The sequence below is a fragment of the Heliconius melpomene genome, chromosome 21 (assembly GCF_056956725.1).
Source record: "Heliconius melpomene rosina isolate 202511_hmr_F chromosome 21, ASM5695672v1, whole genome shotgun sequence".
Classification (NCBI taxonomy): domain Eukaryota; kingdom Metazoa; phylum Arthropoda; class Insecta; order Lepidoptera; family Nymphalidae; genus Heliconius; species Heliconius melpomene.
In genome coordinates, this window is record NC_140409.1 from 5787791 (window position 1) to 5805777 (window position 17987).

At 31.9% G+C, this 17987-nt stretch overlaps 1 protein-coding gene across 1 annotated transcript; it reads right to left on the bottom strand.

Annotated features, from left to right (window-relative positions):
* Positions 1 to 622: 622 nt before the first annotated feature.
* Positions 623 to 17964, bottom strand: Ack-like (activated Cdc42 kinase-like). The gene is made up of 26 exons (XM_085206634.1): positions 17797 to 17964; positions 17620 to 17698; positions 14431 to 14611; positions 14176 to 14352; positions 13898 to 14047; positions 13333 to 13481; positions 13095 to 13235; positions 12755 to 12914; positions 12211 to 12342; positions 12018 to 12115; positions 11819 to 11915; positions 11058 to 11285; positions 10072 to 10240; positions 9269 to 9342; positions 8635 to 8730; positions 8137 to 8190; positions 7750 to 7833; positions 5275 to 5312; positions 4446 to 4571; positions 3929 to 4059; positions 3756 to 3811; positions 2863 to 3059; positions 2540 to 2588; positions 1929 to 2367; positions 1281 to 1393; positions 623 to 841 (listed from the first exon to the last, which is right to left on the bottom strand). The coding sequence occupies exons 1-26, from the start codon at positions 17810 to 17812 to the stop codon at positions 623 to 625; spliced, it is 3453 nt and encodes a 1150-aa protein (XP_085062760.1). The 5' UTR covers positions 17813 to 17964.
* Positions 17965 to 17987: the final 23 nt, after the last annotated feature.

A 17987-nucleotide genomic window follows, 5' to 3' on the forward strand; every position in this document is an offset into this window, starting at 1 on the left:
AGAGCATGGCGGCTGTTAGGTTAGGTAAAGTAATTAAAATGCTTTGATGTAAAAATATTAGTTAATCTGGCGTAACAATCGTATTATAATACTAAACGAAATATTGTATTTATATTTTATTCAAATTAATTTATATATTCGTGTAATTTTCAAGTTTATGCATCGAATAAATAGATAAGAGCGACCACCCGAAAGAAGCTATTGTGATACAGCTAAACTAATGATATGATAAATTGTACTAAATTATACTTCACAGTTAACATTATTCAGAATAAAAACATTACCATCACAAATAATGACTTTGTAATATATACTGGATATGAAATTAAATATTTTATGGGCATCTTATTTAACCGTATGGTCAATTCAAATATTAGCGTTAGACGGAACCCAGTATTAAGACAAGTTTAAAAGGTATTGCGCGTTGAGTGGCGAAACTCAACGACTCGCTTCGCATCATCACCAAAGTGGAAATATTAAATGAAATATTAAATGGAAATATTAAATATATCATTTCCTGTCACGTCCGCGACCGAAAATAAACATACATAAATATAGATAAACATACATAAATATAGATTCAAATATGATCGATAAATATAGCAAATATCACAATGAAAAATTAAACAAAATAATATTTTTGTATATCTTTATTAGATAGAACTAGAACAGCAGACGCTTTAACTATATCGCCGTCAGCGACTTCCAATTCTTTTTGACAATCTTCAAAGGAGACTTTGGGTTCATCACCTATGGCTATTTTCACTCTCAACAACTTTATGGCTATGTGTACGTTCCAGCCGCTAAATTCCAAAGCTTCTAGACATCCTTCGGGTGTGACCTGGAGATAAGACAAGACGATAGAGATATAACACTTTTCGAGAAAACATTAATTGACCTTTATGAACGAATTTAGCCTTAAAAAAATAAATAAATAGAAAATCCGAAGATAGAAAATTATAAGATTGTACAGCATCCCCATAATAGCTTAGGATATTCCAACACACTAAATAAATCAGCTTCACGCTGTATCCTGCACACAGCAGGGTAGGCAGAGGGGACCTAGTTTTAAGATACTCTGTCCCTCACTTTCTGCTAAACACCAAAAGTACCAAACACCAAAACACCAGAGTGAAAAAATGAAAATATAAATGTAAATAAATATTTAATTTCCTCAAGTGGGGATCGAACCCACAATCGTCGCGTTACAGTCACACCCTTGTATCGCTGCGCCACGACTGCCTCTCCAACACACTATATAAGATAAATTATTACTATACCTGCTGTTTGAGAACTTTACTTATAATTCTGACTTCATCAGACTCGACACCTCGCTGTTTTGCCGACGGTTTTTGATCAGCGAACTCTAGTAAATCCTCAACTGACACGTGATCTGCAAGAAAAAACATATTAGTTATATACAGAGTGTTTATGTAAGCATTACATAGCAGCACTTAAAATGAAATCACAGTTTAACTACTCTATAAAAGCCGAATAAAATTTAAAAGAATAATCCCAAAAATGGAATTTTTTTAGACAAAATAAATAATAAAATGTTGTAAAGTGAAACTTCATTTGTCGTCGCCCGATGTCCTGACGTCTAAACTGTTGAGGTATCTTGATTATTTTTTTAGGTATCGGTTTAAAATATTTTAACCTATATGCTGTTCCCGTAAAAGGAGCACTGACGCATCCATTATTAAGGAGAGGGCGTCGTGGTGTAGTGTAAGCACAACGGTGTTGGATTCGATTCCCTCTCGGAGCAATGATTAATTATCATTTCTTCCCGTAACTTTATGTTCCACTACTCGATACGTAATGCCTCAAAAATCGAGCGTAACTGTATACCCTGCCATATGCGAGATACAGTGTTAAACTAAAAAAATATATAATGGAAACTAAATAAAATATAAAAAAAATTAACTCACCTTTGTTCAATGACTTTTTAGGGAAATTTTCTCCACTAGAGCTCTCAACAGGTTTGCCCGTATCATTGTCAAAATTATTTTCTTCTAAATAGCATTTAAATGGATTTACTGAGCTGGGCCCGGGTTTAATAGTTTCATTAGGTATTGCTATGAAAGGATTAGTGTCAGCTTTTACAGGTAAAGACGGTCCGTCAAACACATCTATGCCTACTTCAGGTGTTTCTTCTTTAACTCTATTCCTAGATATTGTACAACTAACTGTATTTTGATATATAATTGGTTGCGCCTTCACTTGAGTTACCATAGCTTCTGTTTTAACTCCATAAGTACTGGAATCTGGTAATCGTAGAGGATATTTCCTAAAGTGTCTCGGCTTATCTACTAATTTTGGTTTGCTACCCCTCGGCGGGAGTGGAATTGAGTTAGATAGATTTAAATTCTGAAATGTAACAAGGAATCAATTATTGCTAAAAAACTGAAATAAAGCATATAAGTATATGTAAATGTAAATGAATTTAATACTGCACAGCCGACGAGCCCTGAAATTAGCTGTAGACTGCTGCAAGACTCGTTGACCCTACTGTACTTATCATTTTTCAGGCTTAAGTTACCTCATCCATTTCCGTTTTGATATCCTTAAGAGTTTCCGATGTCTTACTCCTGCAATGATTAAAAAACAATATGTTTATATATATCTGAATTGTTCCGGATGCAGTCCTCATATGAATAACACTATACGATATTAAATTTGATTATATTTAATTGGGAAGCCAGAATATTTATACGGTTGGAGGGAAAGTTCTGTCGTATTTTAAATACGCTAAAAAAAATGACCTCATTTTTCTTGTAGATAAAAGAAACATCTGACTAGTGAGTTATTGATATTTTTGCGTTGCGGTATTAGCTTCTATATAAATAAATAAGGGTTTAATACCTGTGCGGATATGTAATCTTTTGTAACGAATGGAATTGCTGATTATTGTGTCTGGGAGCTGGTTTCGGTATGGTCGAGGGTTTGGGTAGTGTGGCGTTCGGCATATCCTGATTCATCTGTGACATGAGCGACGATGACGGCGTCGGTTGCTCTATGAGACTCGCATACGCTTGTTTACTTTCCTCTGTTAGAGTTGCCTGTAAATTTTTGTAATAAAATAAAATTAGTTTTTTTTATATTTTCGACATAGTTTTGTAGAGCTAATGGATCATAACTCCCAAGTAATTATATATTGTGTTTTATGAGAGTTCCTCTATAAATTAATCATATTCAAAAATATTTTTACGATTCGAACCAGCAATTCCTGTGATTAACGCGTTTCACATAAAATTTTTCAGTTTTATAAAATTAAACAAAGATAAAACCTAGGGTTTCAAAATTATTATTTCTTTAAGATAACTTTCCAAAGATATGTTTTTGAGACTTAATATTAAGAGTATTAAATATTTTAAATTTTAAATAAATAAAAAAGAAGCTCTAAATTCAAGATGTCGTCAAATTGGTTTCATTATTTGGACCGTTTATTTTGAAAGTGGTGTAAGTCCATTTTCTTTTGTTTCGAGAAAATTAAAGGTTAGTATGTCGATGATTATGCAATTTCATTTACCGACCGATTTTAAGTTGTTCAAAATATGGGTTTTTTCCCATAAATATGGGTGTTCAAAACACGGACTAGTTATATATAAAAAAATTACATTAAATTAAGCATGAATTACGTGATAGCTCATTTTTCTCAAAAATGGACTTACACCACTTTCAAAATAAACGGTCCATTTTATTGTTCATCAAATTTATTTGAAAAATTTTAAATAAATCTGGATAAATTGATATACCTGAATATCTGGAACACTTTTCGCTTCTTCACTAAAGTTGCGTCGTTCCGCTTTATCTAGAATACATTTTTAAATTACATACAAATATTTTTCTTATTTTTTTTTTCAGTAAAACAATTATGCCACATGAATTTCTATTTTAAATATTTAAACAAAAAATTCGTAATGCTTACTATTTGGCTCCTTCTCTGTATCATGGTGAGTAGCGTGTAAAGACGGCACGAGTGGAAATTTGAAGTGAAACTTGGACTTTTCACATGGCGAGTTTAACGGTTTCTGTTCACTTTCCAAATCGTTCATAGACCTATAAATAGGTAATATAATTTTAAAACATAATCAGAGCTTAGATTAAAGGGAGGAGCTGTGAGTGCGTTTTTATGTTGTGATAAGAACCATATATCATCTACTACATATCATATGGCCAACTCGTTGAAGGGATAAACTACTAAAAAATACGTTATTGCATACTATAGCTATGCATATTGCAAAATATGGCTTAATTGGCTATATATAATACATATCAGTAACTAATCTATATTAAGTTTCAGTAGGTACTACAATTGAGGAAAAACCCTTTTGGGATCACTAGGTTGCCCATAAGGTGTCGTAACTTGGTGCCGAACCCTCGGTAGGCGAGTCTGACTCGCACTTGATTGATTTTTTTATAAAAATTTAATAAACTGTACTTACTTAGTTGTAATTTCATTTGCCATAGCAACAGCTGTGTTGAGTGTCTTCTCATCGTGTGCCGACATAGGTTTCATAGTTCCAGTATTCGAGCCTTTCTTTTTATCCAGTTTGCTTAAAGTGTGAGCTCTATAAATTACATAAAAAAACATTCAAACAATAATTTATTTAGTAAGAATATACGTCTGCTATATACGCTGTTTCATGTATATAGCAGAGTAGGTAAAGCCAGCCTAGTGTTAAGATAATTCGTTCCCCATGCAGCGTCCAATTTTCGAGACACTGCATGTTGAGAGGTGGAGCTCCGAGTGTGAATAGAAGCAGCTACCATATCGTTTGGTAAGACGCTATCCCACAGTTTCACGACATTCTCGTTATACTAATAAGATCATATTTTATTTCGAAACATAACCAATCTATCGCCTTCGCCATGTCGTATCAATTAGGCCATCGCTTATTCAGTAAGCGATGGCGTAATGATATTTCAATTATTTCTAGGAAAACGTTAAGCGTATAAATTCCATTATTTGTGCAGGAATTAAAACTAGTATTTACGAGAATTTTCAGTATCGTCTAATGAGTTCCTCTTTGGCATGAATTGGATGAATGATTCCAACTACACATACTTTAATTAAATTTACTTATTATTATATGTTTTTTAAAAAATGTGTGTTAATAGATTATAATATTCCTATTGTAATATGAGAGCTTTTATATTATCGTTTCGGTCAAGGTATGGTCCAGTGATGCATATAAAGATATTTCTCATACAAGAATATAAGATCGGACCGGGGATCGGTTATTCATAATAAAAAATATAGCTGATACTAACCTTAAAGCGGCTTCTACTTCGCTTTGCATTGTTCGAACCTGAAAACGTATTTTTTATTATTTTAAATTATATATTAAACTTACGTTAAGCACTACACTTACAAGTTATAAATCTAAAAAAAAACAATAATGTGAACTTTTCAAACGCTAATGTGAATAGTGACTATGAATCCATGCGTCACGTAAAAAGGGTTTATAAGGACACTAAGAAATTAAAATAATATATCACATATCTAAACACGTTTACGTACTTACAAATTACATATTAAACATCCATGCAATATTCAACATGAAGTAAATTAAAATGATGTTTTAAATCTTAAAACCATAAGTTTTGTTCAAATTTTAAAGTTATATTTATATAAAATAATAATTTGTGATATTAGATATTACGCAGTGACCATTGCATAAAATTAAAAAATCTTTAAACGCTATTGCTGTAGTTTAATTAAAGCCAATAAAAAAAACTAGCACACAAACATTATAGATAAAAACATACATACGATATAAAAATTATTTTTTGAGACTTCTTACTTTAAATTAGCATAATCTTCCTCCGACGTAATCTACTTCTATATATTATTATATTTACAAAAATGATGATGTTGATTTTATAAATATATATGTATATAGGGAGGGTATCCAGGAAGTAGAGACAAATTTCAATTTAAAGTTATTTCGTTTGAGATCCACCAAGTGACAAGAACTGCCGTGAACCCAACTTTCTGATTAGTTTTCGCCAGTTGTAGATAAGCATAAAGACTTTTGTTTCCAATAAGATGCTACAACTTGTCACACATGCCCTGAAACGATTGTAGCTGAACGAACATTACTTTACATAATTTTATTAATAAAAATTAACGTTTTTAATATTTTTAGTAAGTTCTATTGCATTTAAATATTTGTCCCTACTTTCTGGATACCCTACACAGGTGTAACAATATGGATACTGTATTAAACATACTATTTATATTAGAGTGATAATAAAGTTTAATATAACGTTATAAACGTAATTCATACACAAATTAGATAGGTTTGTTGTATAAATAAAACTATAATATAAGATTTCTTATGTGTATAATATCTTTAATTAACATTCAAAGCCCGTCCATTTCGGAATATAATATCTAATTGACATGAGAATATTTTTTAATTGATAGAAGTCTTTTTTATGCTACCAGTCTATAATGAATATCAGTTCATCTTCGAAAAGTCGCAAAGATAAATTTTATAGATAACTTTAATATATTTATCAAATAAATTATTTTTTATTTGGCTTGGTTTACCAAAAACCATAGAAATGAATAAAATAGGAAAAAGGGGACAAAATTTTTTTATTACGAGTTATAGTGTCATAACAACATTTAAGAGTTAACACTGAACAAAGGTTTCTTTCTACGTTCGCGTACGTACATCGTACGCTACGAACAAAAGTGTTCGAAAACGTTGGCTGTAAATAGCCTAATATATTATTTACATTATATATTATTTATTTCAAACTACATTCAAACATGTAAATGAGAAAAATATGTTACTGTCAAAATTATGACAGGTGTAACACAATATTTTCTCAATTACCACACTAATGCTCTAATATAAACATTAAAAACTAGCAAATTTAATAAAATTCTAACTGCAACCAAGTCTAGTCTTACCCACGGTCCGAAAAGTGATTTGGAACCTGAATAAGGGAAATTTTGAAAAAATAATGTTTTTCATTAATTGCCAATCGAGAACATAATAATTAATTTCGATGATCTTATTATTTTGTGTCTAAATTTTGATTTATATGTAAGTTAAAGTGTAATGGGTCGAATTGAATCCATACAGTGACAAGTCCACAGAAAGCTCGTGAGTCTGCAAAACACGATATTGATGTAGAGATGATCAAATTTTTTTTAACTATAAAAAATCGAACTCACGCCACTTGGCAACCATCCAGGCGTTATGAGGTATAGCCATAAATAATTTGTAACCAGTATAAAAGAATTTCGAAAGGACTTGATAAGAACTAATGGTTTTGTGATCAACGGTTGGCTGGCAACGGTTGTGGCAACGGCTTGGACGGTAAACCAGAGACGAGGATTCGAGTCCCTTTACGTTAAAATTTTTAACTTTTCTAAAACATTTTTCTACCCTTAGTGTGAAATAACACTTTAAAAATGTTAAAAATATAGATCTCATTGTATTTAAAATTATGTAGTAGCATATAAAAATAATACATAAAATAAAAATATACACATTTAATTTATATATACGTAAAAGTTACTTTTCGATTTACTTAATAGGCAAAGGAAGGTATTTTAGGCAAAATATAAGGAAAACAATTAAAATTATATATAGATGATAAATATATTTTATGATAATTGTGATATTTGTGCTCTTGGTAAAGTAAAGAAGTCGAATTAATTTTTCTTTTTAAAAATGAAGTGTCATGTAAATCCTTTTGTTCTTAGGAAATAAAATTATAACTTACTTCTTCATCGCGCTTTACATCCAGGCTTCTGAATATAGACTCCATTTCGTCCAGCAAACTTTGACTAAAGTCAGCACATCCTTTCTATAAGGTAAACAATAGTAAATAGATTTAGTATTTAGTATTAATAAAGTAAATACAATAAGGGGCCAAGAGTTCATCGATCTCGTAGCGGTTCTCCTTGCAATGACTACAGTTTTCTTTATATAAATGGATGACCTCTATTTACTAACATTAAAATCAGCTTCACGCTGTATCCGGCACACAGCAGGGTAGGCAGACGGATCGAAGCAACAACCGTCGCGTTACAGTCACACCCAAGTGCCGCTGCGCCACGACCTCTACGGCCTCATTTTCTAACATTGATAATTAATTCAAAATACTTACAATAATAGGACTTTCTGGAGGACAATCTCCTTTCAACTCGGCTGCAATACTTTCCTGTAAATGTAAATAAAATAACGTAAGAATTTCATTGGATTTTATTAAAATATGGCATTTTCAGGTTCACGCTGTGTCCTGTACATGGCAGGTTACAGCAGGGAGAACCAAACAGAAAGACACTACATTCCCCACATATCACCTAATTGTAGTTGGACATTGCAAGTTGAGTGGTGAAACTCAGCATCGTGCTTCTCTTTACCAGAGCGAGGAAATAACAGTTAGCAGTTAGATGCCCCGCCACTATGACCTCGAATATGCATTTATTATTTGTAATATGAAATAGGTGTTTTTTTTTAATTATTATTAAATAAAACCCAATACACCACGGACTTTGATGGTCTGTGTCTTTTTCTGCTCTTTTTGCTTTTATTTTTTGAGATTTTGACTTTTTTGATTTTTATTTCAATATACTAATTTACACAAACTTATTTTATTAATTACCGTGTCAGTATCAGATATTTCATGATATTCATGAACCTCGTCGTGTTTTGGGATCTCTTCATTTTTGTTGGTACGACCAAGCGTTGCACTTTTCATCTAAAACAGATATAATTTAATGCTAAGTAAAGTTACTTTTTCGATTTTCATTTAATTAATCGATTCATTATATTATAAAGTGGAGTTTGTTTGGTTGAAACCGGTAATATCAAAATAAATCAGCTTCACGCTGTACCCCGCACATAGCAAGGTAGACAGAGGGAGCCTAGCGTTAAAACACTCCGTTCCCCACTTTCTGCCGAATTCTGAAGGCATTGCGTGTTCAGTCGCAGAACTCAATGCCGCGCTTTGCCTCGACACCAGAGCGAAGAAATGGAAATATAAACGTAAATAAATATTTCACTTCTTCGAGTAGGAATCGAACCCACAACCGTCACGTTACAGTTCTTGTGCCGCTGCGCCACAACGGCCTCTCTCGGTAATATTTCTCCTTAAAATGTTTTTGTGTTAGAGAGTCCATTTAACTTAGAAACGACAGGGGCGAGGGGACGTAGCAGCAGGTACAATATAAAATAAATATATGACAAGTTTTTAATGGAGAGCATAAACGAAAGTAAAACTGCACTGTAGATCTCACCTTATATAGAAGACTGGTTGTCGGTTCTAAGATCGATTTGTGGCCTTTTTTACTTGCTTTGGACTTGTCAGCATCTAAGGACAGTATATTTTCTTATGTACGGATAATATTCATATATTATAGAGAAAATAATATATAAATTAATTATATAAAAATTTATATAAAGAAATACTAAAACATTTATATACGAAAAGTTATATTTAATCGCAAATAAACAGCGTATGTATGTGAAAACGGTAGTTGAGAGTTCGGTCTCCACCTGAGCGGAAAACGGAAAAACGAGTGTCTTGACACTGAAACTAAAAAATAATAAAAACCCCGCTGCATTAAAAACCTAAAAAGTTTTGTTAAAAGTAATACTGAACTACTAAATACATGAGCAAATCAAAAATACTTATTAGAAAACCTGCTACGGATTGAACGTAGCAGGATTTCAACCTGCGCCTACTTGGAAACCGTCGAAGCGTTCTGACCCACTAACATGTTTTCATCGAGCTACGTCGAAATTTTTATACGCTTGTTGCAACTTATTTATCTTGCTAGTATCTCTGTAGGGACATTTTTATAAATTTCCGCTACCCAAAGATAATTGATTAAAATTGTGCTTTGCAAAATAAAAAAACACCAGCTGAAACCAACGTATGGTTGGAAAATGGCTCCCGATTATCAATCCTTCCGCATCCCCAAGATTAAGACTACTCGTCTTTTGATGTAAAGATATAGAAACAAACGTACATAATACTTGATAGGGAAACATATTACCCATTGCGTTGTACAGTCTGGTAAAAAAGATATAAACTTACACGATAAATCAACTTCATCACACTCCTTGGGTTTGGAATTAGAAGAGGTGAGTAGTGGATATGGCGAAGTATTAGTGGTTGTCAAATGCGATGGTGAATTAGGATTGATCAGTGGCACTTGTTCCAAGTCTTCCGATGGCTTGTACGGAGTCACTATTTGGCGAGGTGGCTGGAGAAAAATGGTAAATCGTTATTTATTTATCACAAACATTCATGGACTAACTTTTAATATTATAAAGCTGAAATTTGTTTAGTCGACCGCCCTAATTACAGAAGCTACTGGAAGGAATTCAAAAATTATTTTAGTATTGATATAGGTCATTTGTAGACGACGAGTATTGGCAAAATTATTTCAATTTAAGAATTTACGTTGTTTTTTTAAATGATTGTGAGAATTTTGGAAAATATTCTAATTTCTATTTTTTATTAATAAGGTATATTAAACATTTACAATATCCAAACAATAAATAATATTCGTTTTATTTCGTTTAAGTTCTGATATATCAGCAGCATAAAGGTTTCTCCACGCGGTGCTTTTTATTGCAACAAGTTTTAATCATTACAATTCTCAATTTTAATATTAGATCATGCGCAATTGTACAAACATACTTCCAGATTAGCTGAGGTTAATACAAGTGAAAAGTGAGTTTTCAATGTAAAACAAAGGGTAAGTAGGTAATATACCCACATACGATCGCAGTTAGTAAGGGGTTTTTATAAATTACGTCACATGTTAAGGTGAAGGCTTAAATTTTATGACTTCACATTTCAAAATATCTCAAATAAATATTAAAACACAAAATATGTGTGGAAAAAATAAATAATAATTTCCGTCCTTTGATGGACAAACATATTTTTCAAACGGTTTTTTGACAACCGGAAGGAAGTGGGACGTGACAAAGTCACAAAATTCGTGTGACATAATTTATAGGTGGCCCACTATTCAACATTCATGACTATTTCTACGGTTGTTCTCGAATACTCACACAACCAGCAGAATCCAAAAATGACAAATCCCCAAAATAGGCACCATCCAGGCCCACGTGACCTGTATGCTTGACGTCACCCTGTGGACTAGATATCATGCTTCGTTGTATCGTACGTTTCCCCGTATACGTGTGCCGTTTGACGTCAGAGCGCAATAGCGAAGAACGTATGGAGCGGGAAGAGTTGCGAGTTGGGTGCGGTGACAGTGAAGGCGCGAATGAACTCCTCTATAGAAAGTAGTTAAAAATGCTTTTTACTAATTACTATTTCTTATTTTATATTTTTTATTCTTAGTCAATAAATGCTCAATTAAACATGTTCTAAACCAAAATATATATATTTAGAAATTCTTATAAATGCCACAGAATAATTCCCTTATTGATTGATATTAAAATTATCGATTGCATAGTAAAAAACATTTCATTATTGAATATTTAAGAGAAAATGTAATAAGACAGATTAAATTTAGAATGAGCAAATAAAAGGGCATTTGTTACGTTCTTTTTATAATGATTACTTCATTACTTACAAATCAAAATATCTATTAATGATTTAATTATAATGAAGTCATTATAATTTAATACCCTGTTAAAACTCGGAAAACAAATGATAATGATATAATGTAAAACATATCGCAATACATTCAAAACACGTACATCCAATAATACAGGATTCACTGATCTAGCATTTACACATGATTGATATAAAGCAAATATGAATGATGTATGCAATGAAAACATTTGGAGTGTTATTTTCTTACCTCATGCTTTAGATATGGTTTCGTTTGGTTCGGATCGAACATGCCACAGGCACCACCTGGAAGAGCTCCATACCACATAGCTGATTTAGTATAATTTCTGAAAGGATTTTAGGATGAAGTGTGATGGGCAAACCTATGATATATACATACATAATGTTTATGAAATAATAATAATAAGCAGCGATCGTGAAAAACTTACTCTCTCCCGAGTACGGTGATAATTTGCCCTGCTTTGTATTCCAGAAAGTTGTTACGTCTGCCTTCTTCTGATTTTTTAAAACTTGTTGTAGTCTGAACCTATATCAAATATAACGAATTTGAAATAAAATAATTAAGTACGTTTAATGAAATATTTACAAAAAATCAAAAATAAAAAAAAGCTATGGTCATACTTCGTCAGGTCGTATAGCTCGGAGTCGCGGCACCAAGTCTTTAAATTTCGGCCTATCATTAGGATCATGGGACCAACATTCGAGCATCAACGAGTAATATGCATCAGGACAGCATTCTGGACGCTCTAAACGCTGGAACAGAATATACTTCAATTATTATATATTTATTGAGGTTGTGGGTTCAATCAACACTCGAGGAAGTGAAATATTTATTTACGTTTATATTTCCATTTATTCGCTCTGCTGTCGAGACAAAGCGCGGCGTTGAGTTCTGCCACTCAACACGCAATGCCTCCAAAATTCGGCAGAAAATGAGGAACGGAATGTCTTAACACTAGGTTCCCTCTGCCTATCCTGCTGTGTGCGGGATACAGCGTGAAGCTGATTTAATTTTATTTAATTAAATTGTGCATATTCATAGATTAGGTTAGGTGACCATTGTAAAAAACCAAATTTTGTTTCTTTTTAAACCAGTAGTCTTAGTCCAATGCAATTTGATATAATAAAAAAATCATAACAAAGTGTAAAGCAAATATAAACTTACCTGATAGACAGGCGCATCGATAGCTTCTAGAATTTGTTGACCAGTAAAAGCTGCCCAAGGTTGAAAACCATATGTGAACATCTCCCATAGACATACACCAAAAGCCCAAACGTCACTCGACGACGTAAATCTTAAGTACAGTATACATTCCGGAGCACACCTAGGTAAAATATTAAACGTTAGAAAGACAATAAAGGTGCAAGTAGAATACATTACAAAGGCGAAACGTCAAATAAGTTCGGTGGTCACTTCATGCCAAAGATATTGACATATTCTATAAATATTATATTGCTATTACAATATTCTTAGATGTCATTGTAGGTAAGTTTCATTGAATTACCATGCCACGGGTAGTTTGAGATTCACATTATAATTTGTTTGATAATAGTCCTTTCCAACACCCAGCGCCCGAGATAGACCAAAGTCTGAAATTTTTACTCTGTCCTTGCTAAATACCAATATATTTCTCGCCGCTAGATCCCTGAAAATTTAAAATTATAATAAATATGGTAAGAATAAAAGGAAATATAATATATGTATATAATATAATGTATATATGTATATGTAAGATAAATTACCTGTGTATCAGTCTTTTATTCTCCAAATAAGTCATACCATCACAAATTTGTTCTGCAAACTGACATAGAATTGCAACTGAAAAGTTACAACGCAAGGTAACTTCGCGAAGACATTCTAGCAATGAGCGTAATGGAGCTAGTTCAGTTACCTATAAATACAAGAGTATAATAAGTTGACGTAGAACGTCAGACAGCTGTGGCCAGTCGTCGTCGTAGCTAAAAAAAGTAGCAAGCAATAAAAAAACAGCTTCACGCTGTATCCCGCACACAACCGTGTAGGCAGAGGGAACGTAGTGTTAAGACACTCCATTCCCCAGTTTCCGCTAAATTCTGGTCGCATTGCGTGTTGAGTGGCGGAACTAACCGCCACTCTTTGCCTTGACACCAAAGCAAAGAAATGAAAGTATAAATGTGTGTGTGATATTTTATTTCCTCGAGTGGGGTGAGCCCACAACCGTCGCGTTATGGTCACACCCTTACGCCCCTGCGCCACGACGGTCGCAAGCAAGTAATAAAATATGTATTTAGCTAATATAATAATAAGTATTAGTAGCCTATAACTTACCAACATTAACGAGTCTAAATGCAAAACAACACCATACAATCGCACAATATTAGGATGCTCTATACTGTGCATTACCGCTGCCTCCTTAAGAAATTCCGTAGAGTTGGACGTCATTTTTTCATTTCCAAGACATTTGATTGCGACTTGCAACTGGAAATTTATGTATTTGGTTAATTGTAAATAATACTAATATAAAATATTATTAATACTCTGTGTATTAGAAACATTCTGCTATTAAATAATGTGATGTACAAATAAAGATGTTAATAATTACTTACTCTTTGATTTCCGGTCGCCCATGTTCCTTGTTGAACAACGCCAAATTGTCCCATACCTAGTTCTTTGTTGATACAAATGTCCTCTATAGCTATGATATGTTTTGTAGGAACTTTGATGTTGTCTGAATTCGATGAGTTCGCTTGGAAGTCTGCTGACATAAATATTTGTCCTTTTGGCTAAAATGAGGAAGCTCATTACATTTTTATATTTAATTTAAAAATAATGTAAAGTGATCCAGTGACGACAACACTTACCAATTCATGTTTTTTATTAATACTTAAAAGTTTTTTTATTTTTGTCACATATGAGTTTGGAAAGAATTTCGAATAAAGTTTCTTGTATCTTCTTTGTTCAGGTCTTGATAGGCCGATTTGTACTAAGTCCTCCAATGCAACAAATTTTAGTTGTGATAACTTAGTAACTTTTAATATATCTCTGTAACAAAAATTTACAAAATTGTAATTATTGATATAAGATAACAATACTTGTAATAAAAAAATTATGATGTGTCGCCGATACAGAAATCCTTAATGTGGAACTGTGGATATGTTAAAAGATAAAAAATATACATTTTTACTTAGAATATACTAGCTTTGCTATTAATTTTGATTCCATTTATAGTGTCAAAACACGCGTTTTTTGCGATATGAACGGCCATATATTTTTTATAGTAAATGTAGATATATGTTTTTTTCAGGAAATCATAGGATATCATCTGAGTATATGGTTTGAATTTAAACTCGATATCTCCAAGCGTTCCCGAGATATAAGCTCGTGACAGACAGACGGACAACAAAGTGATCTTATAAGGTTTCCAGTTTTGCATAAAACGTACGAAACCCAAAACATCGCAATTTGCTACTCGAATTTTCTTAATTGCACGCCAAAAAATCACGCAGCACTTGTAGAAGAGTATTTAAAGATCTGTAAATTATAGGTGGCTTCATAGCACATGAACATGATATGGATGCAAAGCAAAATTCACCAATATATAAAGCATTTCAATTTTAACTTCATGAGTCACAAGGTACTTTTTTGTGCGTCATAACAATATTTTTTTTAAACTCTTACTCACATACTTATCGAATAAAACTGCAATTAGAGTTTAGTGATAATTGAATCAAAACAATAACAGTGACGAAGGTTGCTTTCTTCAAAGGTTTTATTTCCATAAGATAAGCATCTATGATGCCTAATACGAAATCGGCGGCATAAAAATGGTACTTATGGTAGTGCCAGTAAGTAATATTTTACTTCTACAATAATCCATTCCGATGCAATGTTTGAAAAAGCCGCCTCGACTTACTAAAAAAATACTGACGTGCGAAGTTTTTTATTTACCGACAGGAAACTTTCGAAGGCGATTAAAAAAATATTAATACAAATTTAATACAAAACATAGTCACATTTATTGATTAAACCCGCTAATACTGAAAAAGGAAATACAGGAATTGTGAACATAAGCTTTTATTTACTGAGATCTACGGGCCCGTGAATTCTTGAATAAAAACGTATTTCTACATTTACTGTAAAAAAATATATGGGCACTTTATATCGCAAGAACCGCTTATTTCGCCACCATAAATTATGAAATTGTGGCAGCTAGCATCTACAGGTAATACTAGTTTAGGAAAAAATCTGAAAATTATACATTTGTAGTTAAATCCAAAAAAAAATAATAGCCTTAAAAGGGAAGCAAAATTTAGTATTATACCAGGTAGTTTAAGTGAAGTATCAGATGAAAGGTCTGTGCCTAACCCTCCGACCCTTACAGTAAAGGAGTTATGGAGGGTAACAGCCCGTGATGTTTAAGTTAATTTTCTCAATGTCTATTAAAAATATATTAACGAAATTTAAATTGTATGTAGCTATCTACAAGCTTAATATATATTTTTTCAGAATTTATAATGATAAATCGTATAAAAATTGGTTTATTTTTGAGGGTGATTTTATATTCAACCCTGTGAATTGAGCTACCAAATTATATATACATATTAAGTATATATTAGTTAGCTTTCTACCTCTATGAGTTACATAGGAATATATTATCATAATATATATGTTTGAATCTCTTAGTAATGTCGTCAAAATATATAATGTAAAAATAAATTGAAAAACAATCTGTTATACAACCTATAAGATAGAAATACTTGTAAAGAGACACTGGCTAAATTTTGTGCTGCACGGCATGAGAGCCAATGGTCTAAACACCAAAGATGTTAGAGACCAAAGTGGCGTAGGTTGATAAGAAAAGAAGACCTTGGCAAACACCAGGACCAATGCCAGGAGAAAGAAAGGAAGATTTTGGTGAAACAACTCAACCAACATAATATTATTACATATTCGGACACAATAAAATAATAATTCACAAAAAGAACTTATTTTACTTCTGGCTTAGAAATTGGAGAGTCAAAGTATTTTTTTTATTTAATTTCGCTTCAACCCCACATACCTTTTAGTAGCTGAAAACTTTAAGAGAATTGTAATTCTATCCTTATATTCTATTTAACCTTATACAATGTATAGTACAATAGACAAATACTCATGTTATTTGCATAGTTCTTGTTAATTGAATTCATAGCAATACAAAAACACAAATTTAAGTGTCAAATATTAAAATAATTTTTATATGATATACGATAAACATGAATGAAGTTTATGGGCCAGTTTCACACCTTATCTGCCAGACAATATATATTTTTTTGTTTCACAGGTCTCAATTTAAAATTGAAAATAAATATTTATAATTTAAAAATGTAACAAATCATATTAATTGTTCTCTTCTGTTATCACTCATTAATGAGAAAATTATTCTAGAAAATAAAAGAAACAGCTATTTTGTATTTTCATTCTCTATCTGTAAGCTCACATTAAATATTAGATTACTCTCTGAAAGTTTAGTCATAACCAGTGGTGGCAACTGGCCCTAAGTGGTGTAATGAAATTTTTTTTTATATTCTCAGGTGTACAAAATGAAGGAGACCTCTCCTTTCTTTATTTTGTCTACATGTTGGTATTATTATACTCTAAAATACTTAACTTTAATGATAATAGTTGTTAGTATGAGCTTGTGTCTATATATTTAAATAAAAACAATTTATAACACATTTTATAAATATAATTTGCAATAGAGGCTCACTAGGATTTCCTCTACTTAGAGTAATTTATTTCATATTATTGTCTAAAAATTTTAAAATTTAAATAGAATATATAAGTAAAAAACTTAATAATAAGATTCGCCTAGAAGCAATATATAAATATATATTAAACTAAAATAGTATGCTATGCTAGTTAGTTTTCATTCATTTTAATATAACGCATCTCGAAAATAACGGCAATCAAACCTTTAATACATACGTTGCATTGACGAAAATAGCATTGATATTCAATTCGCAAATGTTAAAATAATTCGCATTGTTTATAACAGAATTTAATATAGTTACCTGAATAGTTCATAATACTGTCCGAGCTCAGCTTCTTCTAAAAATTCCCTCAAATTTTCTTGATCCTCTATGATGTTGTCTAAAAAAGTAGTATTAAATATTAGTTTCGAATTTCATAAAATATACAAGACGCAAACGATTGTGGCACGCAATTCATATAACGACTATTACTATTACCCATGTCTTTATCCATGTGGAAATTATTGATTTTAAATAGAACACACTCGAAAACTTTAATTTATTTATAAAACAGTAAAGAAATGAAAACAACTTTCAAGTTTTGAGACGCTTATTCTTTGACTACTTGAGGCTTGACTTCTAGCATTTTAGTTAGTTTAGTACAGTACAGAATACAGATAATATAAATG

Bases quoted from the DNA above. Each gene is read 5' to 3' on its own strand.
- Ack-like (XM_085206634.1), bottom strand. The intron at 12,343-12,754 runs GTAAGTTTATAT...ATTCTGTTCCAG, and splicing joins TCGATGCGCCTGTCTATCAG to CGTTTAGAGCGTCCAGAATG. The intron at 11,286-11,818 runs GTAAGAAAATAA...TACTTTCTATAG, and splicing joins AACCATATCTAAAGCATGAG to AGGAGTTCATTCGCGCCTTC.